The sequence below is a fragment of the Sebastes fasciatus genome, chromosome 5 (genome assembly GCF_043250625.1).
Source record: "Sebastes fasciatus isolate fSebFas1 chromosome 5, fSebFas1.pri, whole genome shotgun sequence".
Lineage (NCBI taxonomy): Eukaryota > Metazoa > Chordata > Actinopteri > Perciformes > Sebastidae > Sebastes > Sebastes fasciatus.
This window is the reverse complement of record NC_133799.1, coordinates 3470087-3491539: the sequence shown is the minus strand read 5'-3', so window position 1 is coordinate 3491539 and position 21453 is coordinate 3470087. Positions and strand designations below refer to the sequence as shown.

The following is a 21453-nucleotide window of genomic DNA, read 5'->3' as shown; positions in this document are numbered from 1 at the left end:
GGTTCAACACTGGATTAATTAATAGACTGTAGTAGAGTAGAGTAGAGTAGAGTAGAGTAGAGTAGAGTAGAGTAGAGTAGAGTAGAGGTAGTGGACGGATCAAACCAGAAGGGGGCAGCAATGCAACACGGAGGATGCCAGCTGCCGGAAAATCCCGAAGAAGAAGAAGAAGAAGAACCGGAAGTAGTTTCCGTGTCAGAGGTTGAGCACATTGCTTCTCGGCGGTTCAACCTGTTTCTACTCAGTACCGGGAATGAATGAAGCTTTACTCCAATAAGATACCTAACACACACTTTAAACACGTGTTACCACAGAGGGAAAACAGTGACTACTCCGTTATTCTGCGTACAGTGTAATACAAGAAGTTCATCTCATTAGAGGTAAGCTTTGGGAAGTGTGTACACGACATGCTAACAGGCTAACAGCTAGCCTCAGATAGACACTGCTGGAGTTATGGTGAACTATAACTCAGCTCTGCCAGGCTGACACACTTTAAGGTCAATTAAGATCAACTCAGAGTTATTTAGTAACCAACAAAGTGTTGGGTTTAAATGTTTAAACAAGATGCATCAGCTAACAGTAAAAAAAGAGTGTAAGTGTAACAATATGAACCATTTAAATAGAAGGAAGTATAAAGATAGGAGCAGTATATACAGTATTGACAATAAACAGACTTAACAAAATTGCACAAGTGGAAAGTGATATTGCACAGTGAGAATTACTTCATCTTCATGATTCATCTTCATCAGTGTGAGTCAAAGCTAGTGTTGTGAAGTAGCTGAACATTCACTATATAAAGCCTAAAATGCATTTCAGCATCTTCTAATGTGATATGACTGGTAACTTCTATAGCATCACAATGCCCTGAAGTCATAAACTACACAATCATAAATGACATGATCTTCTGTTATCTCTCTTTCTGTCTCTGCTGATGAGTGTGTATTTGTTAGTGTGCTGCTTATATCAGTGTAACACAAACCTGTAAACTACTTATTTATTTATTTAAAAAAGGATCCCCATTAGCTGATACCAATGGCACCAGCTAGTCTTCCTGGGGTCCAAAATCAAGTACATTACATTTATCACATGCATACTATATGCAACATCATATTTGTGTTACACTAATAACATTCAGTCTTAGAGCTGAATATTTTGATAGTTGAACGGTTTCTGTAGCTGGAAGTATGCAGGACTAGTTAAAGGCCAAAAAACGTACGGAAGAAATAGTTGAATAAGTTGAATAAACCTTAGAAGAACAATACTGGGAATGCTGAATCAGCATTCCCACAATTATTGATGGCATGGTAAATGACCGTCTTTTTTAAGGCATTAGATTTTGGGTGAGGTAACATGGTTTGGCCATTGCCTGCTGTTCTAGTGAAATGACTGTGGACGTCCCTGCATTTGGTAATTTGACTGTATAAAAACTCGGGTTTAGTAGAATAAATGCTGTTACTGAAGAATGTCACTGTGCTTAAGGCGAGTCTTTTCTCTACTGGTAACCATGACAGTTTATGATGCTATAGTATTATCATTTGTATTTTTCTTTTATTATGATATATATATGTATATTGTTGCAAATAATACAAGCAATACATAATTTTACCTGGCATCAAAAATGGCTTTAAAAAGTTTATACTGTATGAAACCTGCAGACACCATGTTTGTAAAATCATACTGAGCACTTGTCATTGAATTAAAAAAACTTCCTAGACATGTCAGATGCTTACATTTAAACTTTTTCCGTAACAAAAATTAATGATATCCTTTCCCTTTTTTTCCAAGTTCATAGACCAGGACAGAGATGGCTGGAATTCTGTTTGAGGATATCTTTGACGTAAAGGACATCGATCCCGATGGCAAGAAGTTTGACAGAGGTGTGTGAAATCTCATTATAAAACAAGGTTGAAGAAGGTGGAAAATTCTAACACTATACATTACAATAGTCTCCGGTCTCTACTATTTTACTGGTAATCTCTCTTTAAAAAAAATATAATAATAATAAATAAATATATATATGTGTATATATATAATATAATAATAATAAATAAATATGTGTATATATATATATATACATATATATATATATATGTATATATATATAATATAATAATAATAAATAAATATGTATATATATATATATATATATATATATATATCCTACAGGCATTCATTAATACAACTGCAATTATCTACTCTTTACTTATTTGTTGTTGATCTTGCTACTTTCTTTTGTTTTGAGTTATGTGTATGTTTATGTATTTCACCTGCAAAAAGTATTAACCTTTATTGACATTTGGTTACTATCATGTGTCCAGTGTGGTTTTCAGTTGGTGTCCTTTACTTTAAAACTGCAAAGATACTAGTCCAAACTCTACTGATTTTGTTTCTACAGTATCTCGTCTACATTGTGAAAGTGAATCTTTTAAGATGGACCTCATTTTGGATGTGAACATTCAGATCTATCCTGTTGATCTAGGTAAGGAGCAATCTTTTTGTCTTTGTGTACATTTGTTTTAAGTTAAAGTTTGGAAGTCATTTAATGGTTGTTTTTGTCTAACACAATCATATTCTAAATTCAGCTTGTTTACAGTCTGATCAGAACAAATTTGTTATCTTTCCATAATGTAATCAGAGTAAATTTGCACGTTTTAAATGTAAAGCAATCATTCTACGTTTTGACAAGGTGGTCACGTAATTGTTTGGGTACACTCACTTGATGACTATTTGACTTTTGTTGACCAAGCTCTGGCTTACATTTAAGTGAGCCGTGCAGAGCTGAAGAGCTAAATATTCCCATATGCCCTCTATATGTGAGCACCATGCATTAAAAACTCATTACTAATCCAGGCCAGGGTGTATAAGCGCACAATATAAACTCACTTTGTTCACATGTGTCCAATTCATTAAGGTGACAAATTCAGACTGGTTATTGCCAGCACGTTATATGAAGACGGAACGCCTGATGACGGAGAGTACAATCCTCAGGATGACCGGCCATCTAGGTAAAACATTTGATTTTCCTATATTGATGCCTGTAGCATTACCAATACATGCTATTTGGTGGATTTTTTTTTTTTAAAGGGACTGTTTGTAAGAATCAGAAATTGGTTGTAACAACGACACCTGTGGCCGTTAAGTCAACGAAAGTCAGTGCCCTGTTGCTCGCGCTCGCCTGTGTGCACGCGCTACGTGAATATGAGCGAGCATCCGTCAAAACAGTGAGGTGACACACGTCAGCTAAAACCACAGTATCACTCTATATTTCACCTGCTTGGCAGTAATGTTAGCTGACCAGACAAAGGTCTCCATGAATCAATGCTGATCCTAGTGTTGGCTTTTCCTGCTTCAGCCTCCCGACCGCGGCTGGAGGAAACAGGGAAGACACTGGCACCCGGTCGGAGACGATAACGTAACTCGTTGCGGAGCTCCGTCACTTCACAAGACACGGGAAACCTTTGTTGGTCTGGAGGAGCTGCAGCATTATTTCTGCACAAACGTCCACTAGACGATTCACTAGATACTCAGAGCTAAACTAACTCTTCTGCAGTGTGTAGTGTGCGCGCATGCACGTGAGGTGGAGCGAGCTGAGTGAAGGCAGCAGGCAGAGGAGCAGAGTACAGCAGAGACTCCGGCCCTGGAGACCAAAGCTACGGTCTCTCCCGCGTCCTCGACCTCGGCCAACACTGTTTAACAGACGGGCTTCACTAGATAGAACTTTGCGGTTTTGGTGCTTCCGTGTAGTTTGTGTTGGAGTCTGAGTCTGACCAGCGTAGCCACACGCGAACGCGCATGGGACACCGACCCGCAATGATTTATACGTGTAAGAAGATACAAACAGTCCCTTTAAAGGATCTAATAGCATTTGTGTGAACATTTATCGTGAGACTGTCTCCGGTGCTATGCAGTATTTTTTTGCCCGTTTTAAATTTGTGCTCTCGTTTGACTTTGTTTCCATTTCTAGAGCGGACCAGTTTGATTATGTGATGTATGGGAAGGTTTACAAGATTGAGGGCGATGAGACTTCAACAGAAGCAGCCACACGCCTGTAAGTGATTGTTACTCATTTTAATATTGCTCAGCCTCGACTTATATATGTTAATATAATTTAGCCAAATATACAGTTAGCATAAACAAGTAGCATTACAGTTGTTATTGATACATTATTAGTACAGTAATTGACACAATAGCATATTGAAGTTACAACAGAAACATTTAATTTAAAATTCAACAATTTTTATTTTTTTTACATTTTCGCAATTTTAATAATATTTTGTACATTTATTTTCATGTAAATTGCTCACATTTTCAGCCAAAATGTTCCTATAATAAAATCTAGTAACTGTTACAAGAAGAATACACTCTAGGTGGCTTGTAAGTGGATTATCATCAGTACAATATTTTCTGCAAATTATCACCATCAGTTGTGTAATGCATTTATGGAAAATAATTAACTTGCCCAACAAAAGTCTGTGTGTGTGTGAGAGAAAGAGAGATAATGATGATGACATTTTTATCAGTTTGTACAATAGTTGGAAACTCTCATTTGTTAGCTTTAATCTAGTTCCTTTCTTCCCTCAGCTCTGCCTACGTGTCTTACGGCGGCCTCCTCATGAGGCTGCAAGGAGATGCCAACAACCTTCACGGCTTCGAGGTGGACGCCAGGGTTTACCTCCTCATGAAGAAACTGGCCTTCTAAAACTCTGCTCGCCCTCATACCCTGGTTCTTCCACTGCCACAGCCAACTTTAAAGTCATGATGAACTGCACACTGAAAACATTCTCACGTCTGGAGCCGAGACCATCATCCAACAGACAGAACACTTGGAGGCTGAAAAAAAATCATATTTAGTTTTTTACTTTTGTAGTTTCAAAATGTTTCCTCCAAGGAGATGGACTACACATTAAAGACTGTGACACTTGAGAACTGCTGCAACCTCCATCTGCTGGCAAACTGTAAATAAAGATTTCTTTTATACAAAACGATTCTTAGATTGTCAGTCCCCTTTTTTAAATCACTTTTCTTATCTTTTATTCTTTTCAACCAACCATATACTGTGGCAACTGCTCAGGGGCTCTTGCAAACATGTTGAATTAGGTTTTATTTTGTAACACTGTTTCTCAATATTTGGACTGCAGGCAAACTGCTATAGTGAAGAGGACAGGAGGGAGAAGGATTTCATTAAGAAGCTGGTTCCAACTGGGCCAAAGACTGTATTTAATATTGATTCTAAACATGAATTAATGCAATCATTCCCACAAACAGTGAATGAAGTACTAACATGTCTGGTAGATGTCTAATCCAGAAGTATTTAGATTGACTGCACCCATCTTTAAAAACAACAGAACAGTCTGCAACAACTCTTTCCAGAAACTGAGTCCCAGTTAAGTGATTATAGGTAGTACTGTATTTATAGTTCCCATGAAAACTGTTCACAGTGAGGACGGTCGGTCGGTTCAGAGTAACTGGAACCAGCTTGCATCAAAAGTAAAAAAAAAAAAAAAAGGTTTGCAATTAAAATCTGCTTCGATGTCAGTATTCAAAGATGATTATGTATATTGTTGAGCGAGTAGCTGCAACTTTATTTGGCCTTCAGTGCTGCTATTTTCTCCTTTTATATACACCAACAATCCCCAGATTAACTAGTAAGTAAAACATTGAAAGTTGAGATGTTGACTAGATCCTCTGGCAAATATTTCAGGAAGTTAAAATACTTTTCTACCAGCTCACAGATGGGATGGTCCTATATTTGCTTGGGCTAACTAAAACGTGGACACTCAGGAGACAGAAGATTGAATTAAGAGTGAAGAGGGCAGCTTTTGTGTGCAACACAGGCATCTCAATGTCAGCGCTAATGGATGTCACAGGATGGGGAGGAACACTGCAAATGACTCACACCAACTCCTGATATGTGCATGGAAGCCTTATTTGAATGTAGTGATGCTGCAGTGTAGAATAAGCGTGTAGCCTTAAGAACAGCAATGCTGTATGTTTAAGAAAGAGTACCATACCGAGTTGTTGTAGGAATATCGTGGACTTGCTCTTGCAAATACTGGATTTGAATGTTCTACTCTATACTGTAGCAGAATTTGTGCTGTTGATCAGTAACTTAATGTAACACATTTTCTGTCCAAACACGTAAAAATATTCAGTGTTTTTCACCAGAACGCTGTTGTCAGGGTGGAGAAGTGTCCGAAACAGCATTTTCACCATCATGGGACCCACACTGATTAGTGTTTGTGCCTCTGACACACCATAATCAACAGTAGATACTGTGGGTTATTTGCTCACATGCCAACCATTAAGTAAGTCATCATGCTAAATTGTTTTCCCACTGGTGTCAGCTGGTCTAATTAAACACTGAATGCAAATCAAGTTCAGATTGTGACAGTGATGGTTTAGCCTGGACGACAGAAGTGACAAAGTCCAACTGAAACCTACAGAAGACATAGTATAACAGAGTCTGCACATTAGTTGACTCCTGGTTGTGCCAGGCTTTGTTCTCCTTTGTCATATTATGCTACTGCAAGATTTCCTATTATGGATTTCAGCTTCTTTTCTAAGCTTCATATTTTGAGGTTTTTCAGTGTAACATCTTCAGTTCGGTTTATAATAATAATAATAATAATAATAATTACTACAACTTTTTTTAGTGTATACAGTATGCACTTTATTGCAGGAGTTAACATACATTTACATTTGCTTACATATGATGGTGTTTGTACTGATATCATCCCTAAAATGTTTATATATTTTATAGTGAAAAGTAAAAATGAGAATAAATGAGGGAAAAAAAATAAAGGTAATAACAGGAATAAAAACAAGGAAAACAAACACACAGAAGACAAAACAAAACAGGAAAAAAATCACAATTACTTCAACTTGTTTTAATGTATACAGTATGTACTTTATTGCAGGAGTTAACATAAATTGACATTTGCTTACACATGATGTTCAAACTGATATCATCCCTACAATGTTTATATATTTTATAGTGAAAAGTAAAAATGATAATAAATGAGAAAAAAACTAAAGAAATAAAGAAAATAATAACAGGAATAAAATCAAGTAAAAGATTATAGGATACAAAAAATCAAAACAAAACCCACAGAACACAAAACAAAACAAGAAACAAATGTTAAAAAATAAAATAATTACTACAACTTTTGTTTATGTATACAGTATGCACTTTATTGCAGGAGTTAACATAAATTTATATTTGCTTACATATGATGTTCATACTGATATCATCCCTACATTGTTTATATATTTTATAGTGAAAAGTAAAATTGACAATAAATTAGAAAAACTAAAGAAATAAAGAAAGTAATCACAGGAATAAAAACAAAGAAAAGATTATAGGATTAAAAAAAATCAAAACAAAACAAAACATACAGAACACAAAACAAAACAAGGAAAAAAAGTTAAAAAAATAAGATAAAATTACTACAATTTAGGATTACTTTACGACATTGCCGAACATTTTCCAAAACTTATCATAGTTTATTCGATTTTTAGAATTTCCTTTCTAGACATTCTGTGATTTCTAATCATTTTGCTGTGAAATTCAAATTATACTCAAAAATATTCATCACAGTGCGCTTTTATTTTGTCAATTTATGTTATCTTTAAATAGTCATGCATCAAATGTATCTGACACTTGTGTATTAAACCTATAGATTAAATCTATACATCCATGGTAGGGGGAGAGGAGAGGAGGTGTTTGGGGACTAGTCCGCCGGAAGTGACGTCAGGGCGGATTATAGTGCGCAGGAGCATCCCAGCCGGGGACGTCTGTCTTGTGCAATGTTTGCACGTCGGGACTGGTGCTTCTAGCTTCACCTGTTCAGGGTGTTTACCGCACCTCAGAGCAGCGCAGTTGGCTACAGTCACGGTAGAGATATGAGGAACAATACGCACACTCCTATTTAAAGTATTTCTAAACCTGGCCACAGACACACTTGGTATGATGTCCCTTCATGCGTTCAGCTCTAATTGGAAGCAGCGCACTCAGGATTATGTCCACTGTGGTGTTTAGTAGAGAATGAACATGGATCTGCATGTAAAGTGACTTTTAGCAGCCAAACACGATGGATCACCGACGGAAAAGGAAGCTGACATTCTTCACCATCGGGCTCATATTTCTTCTGAGCGGTGTGGAGTATGGTAAGATCTATTTTTAATTCATCATGTTCCCTTTAAACACCTACATGGTTCTATTTCTGTGACTGTGAAGAAAACATGCAGTATGTCATTATATGTATGTCAAGCTATTCTTGTTATAATAGTAATTACATTAGTCATAACTATAGGCTATAGGTTGGTGGTTATAGTGCCATGTACAGTGATTTTTTACTCTTCATACATACCTATGAATTTTGGTGGAACATACTGTACCTACTGGATATTGTGGTTTGATAAGTTGTGTTTGCATTTCTTCTGAGGAGATGTTTTATATGGAGTTAGTACTGTGTCTATTATCCAATCAATTTGAGAGCGAAACTTTCCACACTGTAATAATAATAATAATAAAAAAATAGATTAAAGAGCAAAACTAACGAAACTGCAATCAAAAAATGTTTTATTGCAAGTAAAATAAAATTGTATTAAAAATGTATTAATACAAATCCCAACATTTTGTTTGTGAATCCAAAAGTTTTGTTTGCTGTTGAGCTGAACCTCATGAACCTCACTGAAAGATGCAAGACGGGTCTCTATTGGCCAGTCTCGATTGGATAGACAACTTGGCAACATCCACTGTATATTACGTAAACCAACATTCGATCGTTCGAACACAAATAGTCCTTTTAATAGCTACATACACAACGTCATGCAGGCTAATAGGCAGCCTGTGCATGTAATAATACCTATGACGTATGAGTGACTGGCTAATTGAGGTGAGCCAGCAGCTACAGGCTGACAAAACCATGTGTTTTATTTAACCCATTACAATGTCACAGATCGTTAAATAAAAGCTACATCTACATGCAACCAGTTGAAACCAGTGGGCAGTCTCTGGGGTCTGAAAAGTGAAGCCAATGCAGAAGTGCCTTAAACTTGCATTCTTCCTAACAGCCAGCAGGGGGCGACTCCTCTGGTTGCAAAAAGAAGTCTGATTGTATAGAAGTCTATGAGAAAATGAGCCTACTTCTCACTTGATTTATTACCTCAGTAAACATTGTAAACATGAGTTTATGGTCTCAATCGCTAGTTTCAAGTCTTGATGTTAATTTAGTAAATTATGGTCCCATTTAGAGTCAGATAGACCATAAAGCAGGGGATGCTTTAGGGCGTGGCTACCTTGTGATTGACAGATCGCTACCACAGCGTTGTCTGGTCTGAGAGTAGTCCGTGTTTTCGTCTTACAACTTTAACCCTTTCACAGTGTCATTCAGTTCATGAAAGTTAATTGTAACATTTTTGGTCTTATTCTGCGTTCGTTTGTACTTTGCTCCACCCTCTTGTGTCACTTCTGGTTGCAAAAAAACAACATGGCGACAAAGTCTGCAAACCAATGGGTGACGTCACAGTAACTACGTCCACTTCTTATATACAGTCTATCATTCAAACACAACATTCTTGCAATTACTAAGACGGAAGTTATGTATAATTAATTAATTAAGTGTATTCATTTTCTGTATTTTCCGTTCCCGCTTTATCTTCTCCATGGACTTCAGAACTCCCTCTCTCATCTACTAACAGTGGACGTTGCTGTTGAACAGCTGTCATTCCGATAGCGACTGGCCAATAGAGACGTGTCTTACATCTTTCAGTGTTCCGCTTGCCCACGAGATTCAGCTCGACAGCAAGCAAAACTTTTGAATTTGCACACGAAACTTGTGGAATTGCATTAATACATTTTTAATCTCAAATTTATTTTACTTGCAATAAAATATTTGTTTGATTGCATGTCGATAGTTTTGCTCCAAAAAAACTATTCTGTTTGCTTACATAATAAAGACACAAAACAAACTCTACACTTTTACGCAATCATTATATGAGCCAATCAGGGAAAGAACATTTTGGCCAGGACTGTATTCATGAGTATAGTTATACAAAAGGATAGGAGTGGATCAGTAACTTCATTGAAGTGTTCCATTGTTGTGTTAGTTATCTTAATCTGGCTACATTGTCTGTTTCAAAGTCATCTCCACAATGCAAGTTACTTATTTATTGACTAAAAGTTTAATAATTACCAGAATCTGCCTCAAAGAGAAACACGGTGGAATTAATGTGCAATTGAAGAATAGCATATCTTGCTCAGGTTGTTATAAATATAACCCAAACAGTACCCAAGGACCTCGATGTTCTCACCTCAATCAAGCTGCAGTCCAGTCCATATTTAACTTGAATCTGGCTGAGGTTAGCTCAGTGTTTAAGCCCATTAAACATTAACATCATTATAATGCAATCCAATGGAAAAACACCTCTAACTACACTCCTTCAAAAGAGTTATATCAACCCCCCTCTTGTTGTGTTAGATTTCATTACAGTGAACATGTTTTGTTTTTTTCCATGGTCACTCACTGTAGGTATAATATCCTAAAAGCTGATTTATCACAAAGAAATGTCTCCATCAGGATTTAGTTTGGGTTATTAGGATCCTCATTAGCTACAGCATTGCAGCAGCTATTCTGCCTGGGGTCAAAACAAAATTATAATTCATTACAATAATGATAATTCAAGAACAAACAGCACAAGACTAAAACACACAAAGACAAAACAAGCTCATGACAATGATTTCCTCATCTTGTGGGTAAGGATGACACATTCCTCCAGTTGATGAAAGTTTCATTTCCTCTCTTGAATGTCCCTGAGAGCAGCTTTATTGTGTGTCTTGAATTGGGATTGTAATGGATCACCACTATCCTTTGTCTATATGATAATAAGGCTGGAGGCATTGACATGGAGAAAGAGCTACTGTGCCACTCTGTTGACATTACTAGCACACATGGAACATATTTAAAGTTGCACCTAGAATTAAAACCTCCAGACATTATTTAATCTTGTTTCACCGTCTTATCACCAACTCAGCCTCTGATAAAGGTCACTGTAGGGCTCAGGAGAGTCACAGGGTTGCAATAAACTAATTTATGAGATGTCATGTGTGGATGCAGCCCAACAGAGCTACAGTATATTGGTCAACATAGGGCTTATGACTTACTGAGTTAGGCAGTGGAGGTTGTGCTGTGTAGACATTTATCTGTTTTCAAAATAAGACACTAAACTTCAGAAGACAGATAATAACTAATTCTGCTTCCTGTCTCCCCCAGCTGTAATATTGCCCACAATATGGAGGTATTTGCAGACTTTGGATGCACCGCCTTACTTTTTGGGTTATGCCCTGTCGGCGTTCAGCCTGAGCGGCCTCCTGTCAGGACCGCTGTTCGGCCTCTGGTCCGACAGAACGCGGACCACCAAGAAGATCATCTTGTTTGCCAATTGTTTTGAGATAATTGGTGAGTCCGCTCATGTTTTGTGTTTCCACCACGACTGCCTTGAAACTGTATTCTCATTTAAAAAAACACAAACTTAATACAATATATTCTGTTTGTTATTAAGATATATGGCTCACTTTATTTTTCTACTCCTCCAGGTAACTTCATGTACTTTATGGGCTACTCCAAGTGGCTGTTACTGTCAAGCAGACTGGTGGCAGGTGAGTCCGTACAAAGTGACACTGTGACTTATTAGTCATTTGGCAGGTGGCAAGACAGTAGAATTAGAGATGCACCGATACTGATAGTGGATATCGGGCCGATGACTCAAATAGCTGGATCGATACCCGATCAGGCCAATCTATTCATTTCAATTCTATGTTTATATACTATATATATTATATACTGGAATTTTAATTCCTGTTTAAGTTTGGACCAATTTGTCGCTGCATTAAAAAGGTTTACACTTGAATTTTTGTTTTACCATAAAGCAGGTCAAGGTGCTATATAAATACTGTGAAAGTATCAAAACGCTCCATCCATGGAGAAATACACACAGTCCATATTCAGAAACTGTGCCTTTGAAACAAACTGTCGGAATTTCCATAACTTTGTGATGTCACAACTGTACAATATATACTCCACGTTACACTTGTGTAATGGTGTAATTACACATGCGTCAAAACGGAGCGTTTCAGACAGCTTTAAATACAGGCATATTCAGACAGACAGTATGAGGAAAATAAAGTTTTTTTGTACATTACAGCATGTAAACATGTTCTAGTAGAAACAGAAAATACAAGTATGATCCTGAAAATGAGTGTGATATGGGACCTTTAAATCCAGCCTGATGTTGCCTGACACATAGAAGAATGATCCCAGTTACTTCCACACAGTGAGGCGTACAGCTAATTAATTAAAATCTGGTATCGGATCAGTACTTGGTATCGGCTGATACCCAAAACCCAGGTATCGGTATCGGGACTGAAAAAGTCGGATAGAGTAGGAAGTAGTAGAATACATCTGTCATATCAGTATAGCTTGGCAGGATCATTATGTTAAAGGTCCCATATTATGTTCATTTTCGAATATGCCTGTATTCACCCTCATTTCGACGGAATTGCAACAGGATTGTGTTGCTATGCAACAGCTTGGGTCCATGTGTACTTCCTGTCAGTTGATGTCATTCACATACGCTGCAACCAGCAATAAACTGGAACACATTTAGAATGTTTATGTTTAGAACTGTGTCAAGGGTCTAAATATTGTATATTTGTGACATCACAAATGGACAGAAATCCTGAAAGCTTGTTTCAAATGCAGAGTTTCTGAATACGGGCTGTGTGTATTTCCCTGTGGATTAAGCGTTTCGATACTTTCACAGTAATGATATAGGACTTAATTCTGCTTTATAATAAAAAAAACATGAAAATCTCACTTTTTTATAATATGTCCCCTTTAAGATGTAAATTGGAGCTTGTACATAAAACGTTGCATCGTCGTTTGAGGCTTGTAACAGTAATCAGTATCTTTTAAATACGATACATGTTTAACCCAAAAATGCTGAATTATAATTAATAGAATGTGTGGTTGACCAGCTAAAAGTATCCAACAACTTGAAAACACTGAGGTACAGTTTTCTCCAAATTTGTAAGAGCGCCCAATAGCAGACACAAATCCCCCAAATTGCAGCTCATTGATGATGTTTTGAAACATTTACCTGCGGTGATACGGTATATCACTTTAACTCTGATGCCGTGTATTTTAGGACTATGATAATAAGTTATATGACATAATACAACAGATCTCCAGGTTTCAACCTCAATGTTTCAGTGCTGTAATTAACTTATGAAATGTGTATTTTCCTCAGGCATTGGCACAGGTGCTGGCTCATCTATCTTCGGCTTCCTGACCAGGAGCACTGCCCCGGAGGACCGTGCCACTGTATTCGCTGCTGTTATGGCATGTAGACAAGCTGGCCTTCTGATTGGTCAGTGCTCCGCTGCTTTCTGATGGCAAATTCTAAAAGCTGCCTGCTGATCATTTGAGTTTTGTATTCTTTACACAGAAAATCAGATGGTGATTTGAGTGGGTAGAGATTACTGACCATCTAGCTTCCTAATACATTTCACACAATGAATGCTTAGAGCTCACACGCAAAATCAAACATAGTGCACGGGCAGTAACACATGATGAATGGAACAAATAGCTTGTGTGATTTTAGTTGCTTTTAGGTTAATTTGCTCCTTACCAAGATTATGTAAAATGATTTGCAAAGATTTGGGGGTGACATAAGATAACTTTGTGTTTGACACAGGTCCAGCATTTAACATCTTCCTGAGGCTGTGTGATTTCCAATTGGGTCCTTTTGTGGTCAATAAATATACCGCACCAGGGGTAAGTGTCCGCAATAAGTTGTTTCAACTTTGCAACTCATTCTTTGCCCACCTCAAAGAAAAAAGTTGTAACTCTTCTCCTGCAGTTGTTCATGTGCCTGCTGTGGACTCTCATTCAAGTGGCGGTGGTCTTCATGTACTGGGACCTACCGCCTCTAGAGAAGGAGAAGGCCAAGGAGAGTTTGCGAAGCGAGAGCAGAGAGGTGGAGGATGAGCCAGGGCTCGTGGAAGACGATGATGACGAGGAGAAGCCGCTGATGGGGCCCGAGGAGCTGGGGGGGTCCTACGGCTCGGTTGTGACATCCAACCCGCCCGGATGTGACGTCGCTGCTGCCTCAAATAACACGCTGAATCACATCTCTCCACCTCTCTCTCCCGTGCCACCAGAGTCCCCCGCCCCCTTTAAGAATTTCAGCCTATCCCGAGGTGAGTGGTACTGGACAATGTGTCAATACCAATCTGGGGTCCATAAAAACTCTGGGAAAAGCTGTAAGCACACATTCTCTCAATTTAAGGTCTTAAAAGTATTGTCTCTGACTGTCCCTCTGTAGAGTTCCTGAGAGAAGAAGTGGTCGTGCTGCTGGCTTCTCAGTTCATCACCCTCTTCAATCAGACAGTGCTGGAGGTGCAGTAAAGACACACAGACAGAAACATACATATAGATATTAGATGATTTAATAAAAACCCAAGTTCTCTTTATATTTTTTTTAGTTAGGGATCACTTTCCGGAAACTAGTGGAGTAATCTGCCTGCCGTCAATATATTGATGCTTGTTTCTAAATAATTCAGAAACAAGTGAAACCTATAGACTGTATATTTAAGAAGTGACGTAGTCACCATGACGTCACCCATTGGTTTGTGGACTGCCGTTTTGAAGCCTTGAGTTTGGCATTTTGGCCGCCGCCATCTTAGTATTTGGCCTTGCTTTTAGGCGACCAAAATGTTACAGTTAACTTTCATTAACTGAAAACACACTGTTAAAGTTATAAGACGAAAATGCGGACAACTACCAGACTGTACAACGCCGTGGTAGCGACCTGTCAATCTCAAGGTAGCCACGCCCTAAAGCATCCCCTGCTCTATGGTTTATTTGACTCTTAATAGGACCATAATTTACTAAATGAACATCATGCTGTATTCAAGAACACTTGAAACTAGCGATTGAGACCATAAACTCATGTTTACAATGTTTACAATCAGACTTCTTTTTGCAACCAGAGGAGTCTCACCCTGCTTAGAAAGAATGCAAGTTTAAGGCAGTTCCACAGTGGACTTCACTTTTCAGACCCGGAGGTGAAACCATGCTGGGGAATTAGGAATTATGGCATTTTCACTTCATGTTTTCATGACTTCGAGACAAAATGACTTGTTAACATGTGCCAACATGTCCACACATTCCCTCCCCAGACTATGGTGACCCCGTTGACCCAGAAGTACTTCAACTACGGGGAGCTGGAGAACAGCGTGATGTACTGTCTCTGCGGTGTGGAGGTGATCGCTGGCTTTCTGTTCGTGCGCTGGCTGAGCCAGCGTTTCGCTGAGCGGGTGATCCTGGCCGTCGGTCTGGCCATCTGCATCATCGCTGGTGTCTGGAGCATCATCTTCATGGCTAACCCGCTAGGTCAGAGTGCATTGGAGAAACTTCTCACTTTTGTTATTGTGCACACAGATCTTCATCAACTGTAACTGACGCTGCCACAGAACTTGATCTCCCACCAATAATAATAATAATTATAATAATTATAATAACTTTATTTATATAGCGCCTTTTAAAAACAGGGTTTTACAAAGTGCTTTGACAGTCAAAGCAAGCAAAAGCAGGATACAAGGCAATATAACAAAAAGCTAAACAGCGAGGTCAAACAAAAGCAAGACAGATAAAACAGTACAATGGATAAAAACAATAAAAACATCAATCAAATAAATACAAATAGAAAGAAAAAAGCAATAAAAAGACAATGAAAGGATCACATAAAAGCAAGTCTATAAAATGGGTTTTCAGAAATGACGAGAGTCAGTTTAATGGGGCATTATTTACTGATGAGGCCTGATCGATAAAGAAGGTTTACATATTTATATGAATAACTTTGCTAAGAATAGAACATCAAACATTTAAAATGCCATATTAGAACTTGGCTGTATCATGTGTATTCACTCAGAGCTTTGGTGTTTTCTGTAGGTCCTTACCCGTGGCCGCTGACTGAGTTCATCATCGGGGTGTTTCTGCAGGTTCTGGGTTTGCCATTTGTAGCCGTGGCTCAGGTTTCCCTCTTCTCCAAAGTTACCTCAGAGAAAACACAAGGTGAGAAACGGCACCATCTGGTGGAGAAGACAAAACACTGCATGTTGGAAAGTAGGTCCTGTACTCCGCGTTGTTTGGTGTGTTGAGTCTTTTTTTGTGTCTCACTTGTATTGTAGGTTTCAGTCAGGGAGTGCGTCGCTCAGTGGGAGGTCTAGCTACCATCCTGGGCCCCTTGTGGGCTGGTGGCCTCACCGAGAACCTGTACATCATGATGGGGGTGATGATGGCGCTGCTGGCTCTGCTTACGGTATGCAAAAGGAAACAACAGAGAATGTGTCTACGTCCAAGTCATCATGTCTGTGGTTGAGTGAAGGACATTATGGCTGTAAGTGGGGAACTCTCAGTTTATGCAGCCACGTGAGGGATAAAACAGACTATTTCTCCACCACTTGTGGCATTATTGTTGTAATTTAGTGGAACCTTATTAACCACTAGGGCTGTGTACTGAATACTTTTGTAGTTTGCCACGCTCCTACAGGAATAAATAGCAATTACTCTTTGATTTACCCTCATTGTCCATGTGCAGAAGACGTAGCACTGGTTAAAGGGATTTGTGGGTCTCATTTCTGTTTCAAGCAAAAAATTGCAATGAGTTTTTTGCAGTGGGAATCTAATTAGAATAAATAAGAAACAAACAAACCACAGAAAACTGGGTTTCCATTTCGGAATAGGAGATGCGAGTTGACATCTTATAGCCAGCAGCTCCTCTTGTGTTCGGGAACAAACAAGCACAACAAAATGCTTTTTAATGCCTGTTAATGAAGCGTTGGCAAACCACAGCCCAGCAACCAAATGTTTCCACTGTCATTGAGAAAGAAAATGACTAAAGCTAGTGTGCGCCTGTGTGAGGAGGACTGTGCACTTCAAACAGGTGAAAGGGAGTTCACATTGCACTTCTTTCTTTTAAATTAGGTCCACCAGGAAGCTCCTTTCACAGGCCTGTCTGTTCTGTCCTTCATTATTTTCACTGTAAAAGACACGCTGCCACATCACTGACAGCTCTGACGCAGGGGTTCAGGGTTTCTTTAAAACTGTCAATTTTCAGGATTCACTTTGCAACTGAGTGAAGAAAAGTGCTTTTTAGCGAACAACAATTATTTGCTCAGGCATCAGGCTTTCTGATATTTATTCTAATGTCTTTTTTTAGATTTGTAATAGGAGTTTATTAATGAGAGAGATCTGAGAAAATGAAAGCAATAGAAGAAATCTAGAAGCGAATCCTACACTTGTTTTGTCTCTCAGAGCTTCCTTTCTAAACAGTTTCTCCTCTTTTTGTCCTTCTCGTATTAAAATGAATATACAGACGATGCTGGCTGTCTCATACGACCGGCTGGTTGCACCCGCTCCAGAGGAGCCAGTGGATGACGTGGACAACTGTGCCTAATACAGCAGATGGTCGAAGCAATACAAGTGGATATGGAAGGTAGCTTTTTTACAAATATAATACATTTAGTAAAGGAAGACATAGCATTACATTTATTTATTCATTGTGACTAACGTGTGCTGCTGCTACTGCCAGCCGTTTCTTTCTACATAGAGTTTGCCTTTTATAATGGCCATTTAATTTCATAATAATGTCATTTATATTTATTTTAGACAGAAAAGGGTTAAAAAGCATGTGCTCATTTGTAAATAATAATAATTATCCACAATTAAAAACCTTACACTTCATTTATGGAGCCGTGCACATCACTGCATTTTCCACAACATTGGCCTGCAAAAATTTCAGAATAAAAGAATTGTCTTAACAAATGAAGGGATTCTGTCCACAAAAAAACGCTCGAGGGCTTTTATTTTGAGATGGAAACAGGAAGTGTGGAGTTAAAAATACCTTTTAACTTTTTTTTCCATGTCTCTGACATATTCTAGAAATATACACATTAAAACTATGTTGCTGGTATGATGTCAATATTCTGTCAAAAGATCATTTTCCCTGTCTATTTTTGCTGTGAACCGCATGCGGCACACGGAAAGATCTCGAATCTCTAGAAGAGACGCGGCTGACACTACGGCTGTGCAATTAACCAAATTTCAATTACTATTACAATTTTGGCTTCCAACGATTATGAAAACAAGATAATTATCATAAAACAATTATTGTGCCACATTCCGTTTGGCAATGACGCTCTCGTTTTGTCTTTATAAATCCAGCGCACCCCTTTCCTTTACAGCGGTGCGCTTTTGCCGTCTTGAACCACGGACCCCTTCTCTTTTACCATACTTTGTGGGTGTGACTTTTTTCATCACCATTCATATCTATACAACCAATGTGTCTTTAGTTAAATTGTTTACTAGAGCACAACATAGATCTAGCCTCTTATTTTGCTCTCAAAGTGCACCAGATGGATGCATTTAACTTTAAAGTGTAGGCTACAAAATGTTCTTTTTAAATGCACGATGTTTCCAAAGTCAACAGGTAATCGTGTTTTAATAATCGTGATCTCAATATTGACCAAAATAATTGACAATTATTTTTGTATTAATTGTAATTGTGATTTTTGCCATAATCGAGCAGCCATAGCTGACACGCAGCCGAGCCGCGCTGCTCATGCAGGCTGTGTGGCCCGGATGTTACAATAAGACCTGCTTTGCGTTAATGCAAGACCATTTTTTTCTTGCATGCATACATACATAATATGAGCCAGTAACAATCAAAATAGGATTTTAAATCCTGCTGTTCGTAATAATAAATTGATATATTCCATGTTATTGGTTTGCATGCTGAAACGATCTTTTGTGAGACTGTAAATAGCAGCCTTGTCTATAACCTCACTGCCTCTCATCTTGTATTTCTTTCCCTTCTGCCTGTGCACAGTAGAAGATTCCCCGTCCTGCGCCTCCACAGTTTCACTTTCTGCACTGGAACCAGCATGCAGGGTGATAACACACACACCACACAGCAACAGCACACACCTCAGCGCCTCATGAGGGCTGACTTAAGACTTGGACTTGTGAGCTTTGTGTGCAGAGGCTGATCAAACACTCTGATCTGGTGTATTATGTACATTTCCCATGGAAATATGGAATCCTGCCGACGCCGTGTACGCAAGCTTTGGATGAAAATCGTTTCCATCCTTTTGTGTTCTGCAGTGTTCTTCGTACCAAGTACACCTGGTGCATCACACATCCTGCTATTGATGAACGTGCCGAATGGTTGTGGATTTCTTCTGACCTATGTCCTTCAGCTGTAGGAGAATAAATGAACTGTTCAGCCATGATACTTGATACCCCATCTTCTGGAAAAACAGGCATTCAAAGTATTTATCAGCTGACTGAAGAGAACGGTGTGGATGAAATTACCATTTATTATGTGTAAGGAGTCTGTTGGCAGGTAGAAAAGCAGGCTTTATTGTCATCCAAAGTAAAATACTTCAAGTTTAGACCAAGGTTTTACTTTGCAGATGTGTCAGAAGGAATTCAACCTTGACAAAATCTAATTTATTTACTCACATTCATTCCATCTACGTCGGATATAATGAAGAACACAGTGAAATATGTTTTTAAAAAATCTGTATGTTTTATTTTCCATGCAAGTTGTATTTATTAATTTAACTGTTGAATTGTGTGCTTTGTTAATTCATCTTTTCATAGTGGCCATTAAAACAATGTGTTGGGTCGCTGTTTAAAAGAACTACCAACACTAACACATCAGAATTGAATTAATGTGGGTTGTAAGTGTTGCTCATCCCATGGTGATAAACATGCTGTTTCAAAGACATTTGAAACCTCACAGTAATAAAATTCTCAGGGAAACACTAAATACAATGGATATCTGTCAAACTCTTATTGAAGGTGGTTATTAAAATCAAATGAATCTTCGAGGCATAAAGGCTGGTGAAGGATAAAATAAGTGTTCCTGCTTTAAGAAAGTACATATTTCTAATTGTTTTATGCTGCTGTAGTACATATTGTCAACACTAGTGAGCGCTCTTAGTCTTCCTATCGAGGTATATCCCTGTCTACTTCTGAGCCTAAAGCTTGTAGTCTGATCTCAGCCGCTCAGATAGTTCCACAAGGTCAAACTGCACAAATCTACACATTAAAAAAAAACAGCTTTGTTGGGAACTTTGTTGCACAAAAATATTCTTATAGTTGTTTTAGGTTGCAGATAAAAAATACACACCAATCAGTCAAAGAACAGTTTTTTCCAAAGGCTTTATAATATGTTTTGTACCTCTTGCTAATTTGTTCAGGTTTTATTATTCACAAACACATGTTATGAACTATGACACTATTTATTTCTAATTTATTATAAATGTATTTATTAGATCATCTGTGGGCTCCTAACATGTACATTAACTGTTTTTGTATTCCTTGTTTCTATACACAGAAAAGATAAACTTCCACCATACTTCGTCGGCTTGTGTTTCATTATTCTCTCGAGAAACAGTAAAATACATTTAAAAAATATAATTTAAATATGCTGTAGTTCACAAGAAAAATGTGTAGTAGTTTAATATATTTAATATGTTTCAAAGAGAACACACACACACACACACACACACACACACACACACACACACACACACACACACACATATATATAGATACATACTGTATATAGAGCATATTATCACATTTAACTTGTCCAATTTTGCCAGTGTAAACTGTTTAAGCTAAAGTGTTAAAGCAACTTTTCCCCCCTTCCCATGACAGCATTAAAGAGTGCTGTGTGAAGGATAAATATATGCTGTTTCGAGAGTATGAATTAATCATTTTTTTCTTTTTTTTTTGATGAAATACATAAAAATCATTTTCTTTAAAAATTGTATCATCGACATTTAAATAAAATAAATACATGATATTCTTATAATTGTTATAAAAAATGTAGGTATAAACATTATTTTAAAACTAAATTTAGGATGTAAACCAATCTTTTAGATCTGTGCTTTATAGAGATATCTTTTTTTTAATATAATATTTTTAAAGTTCATCTTATGTATTTTTACCTTTATTTTCACTTTTTTATTTATTGTGTTTAATATTTTATTATTTAATTTGTAAGGAACCATAAAAAAAATATCAAACAGAAATGTTAGTTACATTCATGTTAAACATAAATTGCATCAGGGTTAGTCCAGAGACTATAATACTGTACATCTGCAGTCACAATTTACCATCGTTTTTCATAAAATACTAATTATCTATAATGTGGAAAATATTAGTGACAATGGTTGTTATATTCATATATAATAAAAACATTTAGTAATAAATAAAAAAAAGAACCAAAGTCGGGATAGTCGGGTCATGTCTTATAAAGTGATTTGAGGCTTTTTTCTGAACGTTTATTTTTCTCATACATGACGTATGTGTCACA

At 37.7% G+C, this 21453-nt stretch overlaps 2 protein-coding genes across 3 annotated transcripts; both read left to right on the top strand.

Annotated features, from left to right (window-relative positions):
* Positions 1-179: 179 nt before the first annotated feature.
* polr2h (RNA polymerase II, I and III subunit H) lies at positions 180-4835 on the top strand. Its single transcript, XM_074634561.1, has 6 exons — positions 180-380; positions 1786-1877; positions 2396-2479; positions 2912-3005; positions 3965-4048; positions 4582-4835. The coding sequence occupies exons 2-6, from the start codon at positions 1805-1807 to the stop codon at positions 4697-4699; spliced, it is 453 nt and encodes a 150-aa protein (XP_074490662.1). The 5' UTR covers positions 180-380; positions 1786-1804; the 3' UTR covers positions 4700-4835.
* A 3118-nt stretch (positions 4836-7953) lies between these two features.
* mfsd8l1 (major facilitator superfamily domain containing 8-like 1) lies at positions 7954-20490 on the top strand. Of its 2 annotated transcripts, none has more exons than XM_074634559.1 (12): positions 7954-8166; positions 11274-11459; positions 11597-11659; positions 13309-13428; positions 13756-13835; positions 13921-14260; positions 14386-14459; positions 15242-15455; positions 16014-16136; positions 16253-16383; positions 17440-17559; positions 18952-20490. In XM_074634559.1, exons 1-11 carry the CDS (start codon positions 8091-8093, stop codon positions 17518-17520), a joined length of 1488 nt encoding a protein of 495 aa, XP_074490660.1. In that variant the 5' UTR covers positions 7954-8090; the 3' UTR covers positions 17521-17559; positions 18952-20490. The 2 variants fall into 2 exon arrangements, with proteins under 2 accessions (XP_074490660.1, XP_074490661.1); XM_074634560.1 differs by having other exon boundaries at positions 18955-19090.
* Positions 20491-21453: the final 963 nt, after the last annotated feature.

Bases quoted from the DNA above. Each gene is read 5' to 3' on its own strand.
- mfsd8l1 (XM_074634559.1), top strand. From the start codon at position 8,091: ATGGATCACCGACGGAAAAGGAAGCTGACATTCTTCACCATCGGGCTC. The intron at 11,660-13,308 runs GTGAGTCCGTAC...TATTTTCCTCAG, and splicing joins GTCAAGCAGACTGGTGGCAG to GCATTGGCACAGGTGCTGGC. The intron at 16,384-17,439 runs GTATGCAAAAGG...ATGAATATACAG, and splicing joins CGCTGCTGGCTCTGCTTACG to ACGATGCTGGCTGTCTCATA.
- polr2h (XM_074634561.1), top strand. From the start codon at position 1,805: ATGGCTGGAATTCTGTTTGAGGATATCTTTGACGTAAAGGACATCGAT. The intron at 1,878-2,395 runs GTGTGTGAAATC...TTGTTTCTACAG, and splicing joins TGGCAAGAAGTTTGACAGAG to TATCTCGTCTACATTGTGAA. The intron at 2,480-2,911 runs GTAAGGAGCAAT...CAATTCATTAAG, and splicing joins GATCTATCCTGTTGATCTAG to GTGACAAATTCAGACTGGTT.